Below are 5,757 nucleotides of genomic sequence, written 5' to 3' on the forward strand. Positions count from 1 at the left end.
CATGTTCACTTTGCTTTATTTTTACATTCTTGTTATCAGCCCTAATAAAGGCTTGTTCTTGGTTTAAAGCTCAGGACTTCTCCCGTGGTTTGCATTTGGGTCGGTTCGATTAATACACTGGCATACCCTGCCAGGACAGCCACATGGGTAAAAGAGCAGGTTTGGGAACTGTCAGTGACTCTTGATGGAGAACAGGTGTGCCTGCAGGAGACTTTTCACCACTGGACGGGAGCCACGCCTACATTCACACAAAAGGGGGAGAAAAAGAGAAAGGAGGACACGGGGAACCATGGGAATAACAAAATTGCTTAAATAAAGTAGAATTTTTTTAGAAATACAACATGACAAACGATAAAATTTACACAAAACAGAGAAGTTTAGTTAAACAGAAATACCCCAATAAGTACTACAAATAAAGAAAATAACAACAAAAAGCCATGTGAAATCTGAAGATGTCTCTATAGCATAAAATAGCTCAATAAATTGAACAAAGGACAATAATCTTGTCTTGCTTTCAGTTATGATTTAAATATTTTGCATATCGTTGCATTTTTTCTACTTTTTTTGGAAATTGGCTTATAAATATTTTTATATATTGTTGGATTTTATGTGTTAGACAAATGTGCTTTTAGAAACTGAAGCACTTTTCTCTCTCAGACGACTCCAAATCTGCATGGTCTACATTATAAATACCAATTTTGCTGAAAAAGTAACGTCGGTTTCCACTTTGAACTCAAATAAAACCAGACAAGTGACGGGAAGAGTTTATTTTCATATCAATGTTTATGACAGCAGACGAGGCGTGTGAATACAAAAATGTGACTGCTAACGGAACAACAGGATTATACGGCATAGTTTACATATTTTAGGTACAACATGCCGTCAGCTACACCCTGAGTCAGTTCAGAAATATAATTCTCTTTCTGCTTCCTTTGCAGCACATCCAAAGTGTCATATCTTCTGTTGCACAGCTGCTCTCAGACGGCTGTGGAATTTGACAGTTGTGACAATTTGACAGTTGCAAGCCTGTGAAACTTAAATTGATAAAATGATAAAAAAAAACAAAAGAAAATAAGAACCAAAAAAAATGCTGTGCAGTATTCATCTCACAGTTTGAATTAAGGGAAATGCCCGTACAGATTGAATGGTCGCCACATCATAACAACCTCGTGTAGCCAGCGTGACCTGAACATTTCACATCTTTGCTTTATGCCCCAACCAACAGCGTTCCCATTCTCCTGCCTATAACCATCACCTATCTCTGGCTAGTACTGACTTTTTGTTTTAAATAACATGCCAACAGGACGCGGTGTGTTCATCTGTCTTTGCTGAAGCCAAAGGTGTAAACTCCTTCAGTAAATAAACACCTGGCTGGTAAGCTGTTGGGTAATTAATGTCACACCTGCTTTCATTTTTCATGCTGTTGTTTTATTGTGTAGATGTTAATTACCATGGCATTCATGAGGATTCACCTCACAGCACCGCACTGTGTATCTGAGGAGGAAACTTTTTAATTACCTGGCAAAATGTTTTTATTTGTTTTTACATTTTTTAAACAGGATTAACTGTATAAAGTGAGATTTTTGGTTTGGGATTGTTTTGTTTTGTTCGTGTTATTTTTAATGGTTATTATGCAACTGACAGCATTATGTGGGCTCGGAAGTGATCCAGTTTCCATGTTTGGACAGTTTGTCTGTGTTTGAGGAGATGAGTCACTCTGAGAAATTATGCAAGCGTGGTTAATTGTTTTGTTGTTTATTTTTGATTTGTGGGTTTTTAAGCTCCAGGCATCCTTTACAATACATTAATCACTGGTTCAAGTTCATTAAAAATAACTTGATAGACCATTTCTTCATTCACCATGTGTATGTTTGAATTTATTAAGTTTGATTCATAGATTTTGTCCTGTAAAAGGTTTTCCCAGGTGATCCCATTTATTTTGGTATTAACAAAAGTGAAAGTGGACAGTATATCCTTATTGGCTCCATCACTAGTCAGTCAACATAAAACTAATGTAGGACTATTAGTGGAAATCAACCAGAAAATCTAGTAACGTCATGTTCTGAAATCGGACAAGATGGCACTACGTACGCACTTAAAAACTGTACTTTAAAACACTTATTTTGAACATCCAGCTTCGCAGACAATGTTAGATCTGTGACATTTAAAGTGTGTAACTATTAGCAGAATAACATACTTGAAAATAAATATAAAACAAAAGGAAAACTCGTGTCAGTATCCTTTTTTCAGTCCTGTGAGATGTGTGGCATTTTTGGATGACTATTTCTGCTACATTTGTGTCCATTTGCGTATTATTGCTGCAGACTGTTCTCACATGCCAGTTTTTTGCAGTTTTTCGACACACTTAATATAACAGGAATGAAAGGACAGGACTATCTTAGGCCATTAGCACCCTCAAGTACCCTGCCCAGGGAGTTCAAGAAGGCTGGGTGCTCTGAACCATCAATCAGTGCAGACGACAGTCAAGACCTGTTCCCCAACACGAATGTGCACTGAACAAGCCCTCTCATCCACCAGGAGAAACCCGAGCATACAGGCAGCAAGCTGAGGAGGATGCCAGAGACCAAGCCATGCATTGAGGTGAGCCTGACTATATCTAGCCAGTACCTCTTAAACTCACACACTAACTCTGGCTCCTTCCCCACTAGAGAGGTTAGCATTCCATGTCCCAGTTGCTAGGCCCCGGTAACTCTATCCTGGGCAGGGTGAACTGTCCCCTTGATCTTATATTCATAGGGGTCTTTTGAAGCACTCTTTGTCTGTTCCCTCACCCAGGACCTATTTGCCATGGGAGACCCTATCAGGAGGCAAAAAGCCCCCCGGACAACATAGCCTCTGCGATCCCTGGGACACACAAGCTCCACCACCATGACCATTAAATAACCAGGAAGTGAAACTGCTGAGAATAACAATCACTTTTGCAAGAGTGTCCTGGGCAAACATAAGCAACATTAACATATCTTTTTCAGTGTAACAAAACAGTAAAACTTGTTGGTGTGTGTAGCTGGGAACTTGGACTTTGCCTCCTACTGTGGAGACCACATGGTGCTGCAGAGAGAGCTGTGCTGTGGGGATATCGAGGGTGCACAGGTTACCATCTCTTTGTCAGGATTATAAAAACAGCAAGCCTCACTGGTCATTGTGACAAACGGTAAGTACAGCACGTTGTTGTCAAAGACGGGATTTATCCTGACATCTGTACTGAATTCAAACTAAGTGAACCTGGCAGCAGCAGATATAGCGGGTACCTCACTTTTTTTTAGGGCTTCTGTTATGTAAATGTAGTCGCCGACCTAGTAGCAGTAACAGCATGTTGTGCCTCAGATTCAGTCTCTGAATTTGTCTTGATCATGTTTCATAAATGCTACAATGTTACACACATAGCTAAAAGGTTTTTGTGTACTGGTACGGTCTATTTTCTATAGTTCACGTGTCATGACTCTTTTTAAAGGCATTTGATGAGTGACCCTTGACCCCATTGCTGCCAATGGTCCATACAGTGTGACAGCAAAAGTTCAAAACAGTAGAGCTACTTTTACAGATGTGCTGTTTGGAGACATCTGGCTGTGTGGAAGGCAGAGCAACATGTGCTTTAAGGTGAGTCAGGTACGGTAAGCCAAGTGAACAACACACCATATCGATAAAGGTTTATTTTAGGCAAGCAGCATCGTGATGCAGTGGTCGATGCTGTCGCCTCAGTGGAGGTGCTAGCCCTTTCTGTGTGTCATTTGTATTTGCTCTCTGTGCCAGTTTGGGTTTCCTCTCAGTGCTTTGCTTTCTTTCCACAGTAAAGACATTCTTGTTAGGTTAACCGGTCATTCTACATTGGTCATAAGTGTGGGTGTGGGAGTGCATGGTTGTCTGTTCTCTGTGCTGGCATTCGGGTTGTGCCTCTTACCTGCTGTCCGCTTCCTCTTTGCCAAAGTGCAAAACCAAAATATTTCATGCTTAAAAGGTATTTATTCATGTGATGAAACATATTTATTTATTAATTTACTCACTTTGCACCCAATTTTTAATGCATCAGAGGAGCTGGCTCTTCTCACTGAGTACTCTCATGTGAGCTATGTTACAGCAGTCTTGGCAGCGAGTTAATGCATCTGACTGAAGTGGAGATTCCCTGGTCTGCGCCCACCACCCGTAAGATGAGGATTTTTTTTAAATGTGTCTTTTGTCCTCTTGATATCAGTTCTAGATTAGGCACTGGAATAGACATCTGTGCTGTTTCTCAGATACAATGGCAGAATTAGATCTGCACATTGGTGGAAAAGAGGTGAGTGATGCTTAAAACCTGATTCGAGGAAATTGCCTTCCTTTTTTAAAACCTGATATGTACTTTATGATGAAATTATTAGAAGAACAACCAGCGCAGATTACCGCTTTTAACTAAGGACATCATGACCACTTTTGGGGAAAACGTTGTGTATTTGATAATGAGGTTGGTAACTTTTAAATGTTAAATCCAGTGGATCAAAAAGCCTGCAACCTTCATATTTAAGGCACTTGATGGCTGATCATCTGCACTCACTCACTCACTAGTAACAGACAAAAGTGTTTCTAAGGTGGTGGATGGAAATTGGGATAAAAAAAAAATCCAAATCATGATGTACAACAATCGGGTTCTTTATATTGCTGCAGGAGTATATTTGGAGAAATGGGCTCCAGTTCTACTTGTTGAAAAGCATCTATTCTTGCATTCAAGCTTCTTCAGAGTAAAGTGTTTCTGCTTTTGTTCTCATATAGTGCCAAAACACAAGCTGTCCCTGGCATAACTCTAGCATCAACAGATTTCTTAATGTACCAGAACTGAAAAGATCAACAGAGAAACCGATTTCTGGAGGCTTTTCTTCAATAAAAAGTATGCACATGTTGTGACCTGCTTTTGCTGTTAGACTTTTTTATTTTCTTCTGTTATCTTACCAACTGGCACATCACAATGAATTAATAATTAAATAAAATAACAACAGTTAGATTACATGGTTTTTTTCTGTTTCAGGATCCATCCCTGAGACAAACAGAGTGTAGCCTATAGACTGACACTGGATGCCTGAGCTGGTGGCTTATAAGAAAAAGGACATGGTCTTTCTTGAAACTTACCCTAAAGAAACTGTTTCATTGTACATCAACATTACCTATGGCTAGGCGGTCTCTGTTACTCCCTCTAAAGACATTTTAGGGCCAGCACCGATATAGTGTTGATGTTAGCATTTACACTAACTGCTGGGTTGACAGTGCAGCAAGACACTGAACCTTAAATTGGCACCCTGCAATACCAGGCCTGTCCCCAAGGGTGTGCAGATTATCTGCATGTTAATGAGATACACTTTGCAGAGCAAAGTTAAATCACTTATTTTATTATTTGCTATTATTTTTGTGGGTTGTCCAAGTTTTACGTGTAACAATCTTTAGAATCGTTAACTCCTAAGACAAAGTCATACCTTATCTCTTCTCTTGTGTTTTTAATGAGGGCTTTTGATTAGAAATTTGGGCTCTGTGTAGCTTAAGTCTCTCTAGCACTAATCAGATTTTACCGGCACTTCCTTTTATCATCAATCACTCTTCATCGAAAAGAGGCGTCTGGAAAATCTACTAACCCTGAAAATGTCAGAAGACATTTGTCTCTACGGTCAGTTGGGATAATTGGACATGATGTTGACTGGCGACCTCTCCAGGGTTTGTAATAGGCTCAGAGCAGCTTGTCTGTTCATTTTGTAATTCCATTTGGTGAAAACACCA

At 39.8% G+C, this 5,757-nt stretch overlaps 1 protein-coding gene across 1 annotated transcript in view; it reads left to right on the forward strand.

The window, feature by feature from the left end:
- Positions 1 to 3,308: 3,308 nt before the first annotated feature.
- siae (sialic acid acetylesterase) overlaps positions 3,309 to 5,757 on the forward strand; it is a 19,919-nt gene continuing 17,470 nt past the window's right edge. Inside the window, exon 1 of the mRNA XM_005720671.2 lies at positions 3,309 to 3,412. Within this exon, the coding sequence (XP_005720728.1) occupies positions 3,372 to 3,412 (41 nt within the window). The 5' untranslated portion in view covers positions 3,309 to 3,371. The remainder of the gene's footprint in view (positions 3,413 to 5,757) is intronic.

This window comes from Pundamilia nyererei, unplaced genomic scaffold (genome assembly GCF_000239375.1).
Source record: "Pundamilia nyererei isolate P.nyererei 1_Seehausen unplaced genomic scaffold, PunNye1.0 scaffold00003, whole genome shotgun sequence".
In the NCBI taxonomy this organism is placed as follows: Eukaryota; Metazoa; Chordata; class Actinopteri; order Cichliformes; family Cichlidae; genus Pundamilia; species Pundamilia nyererei.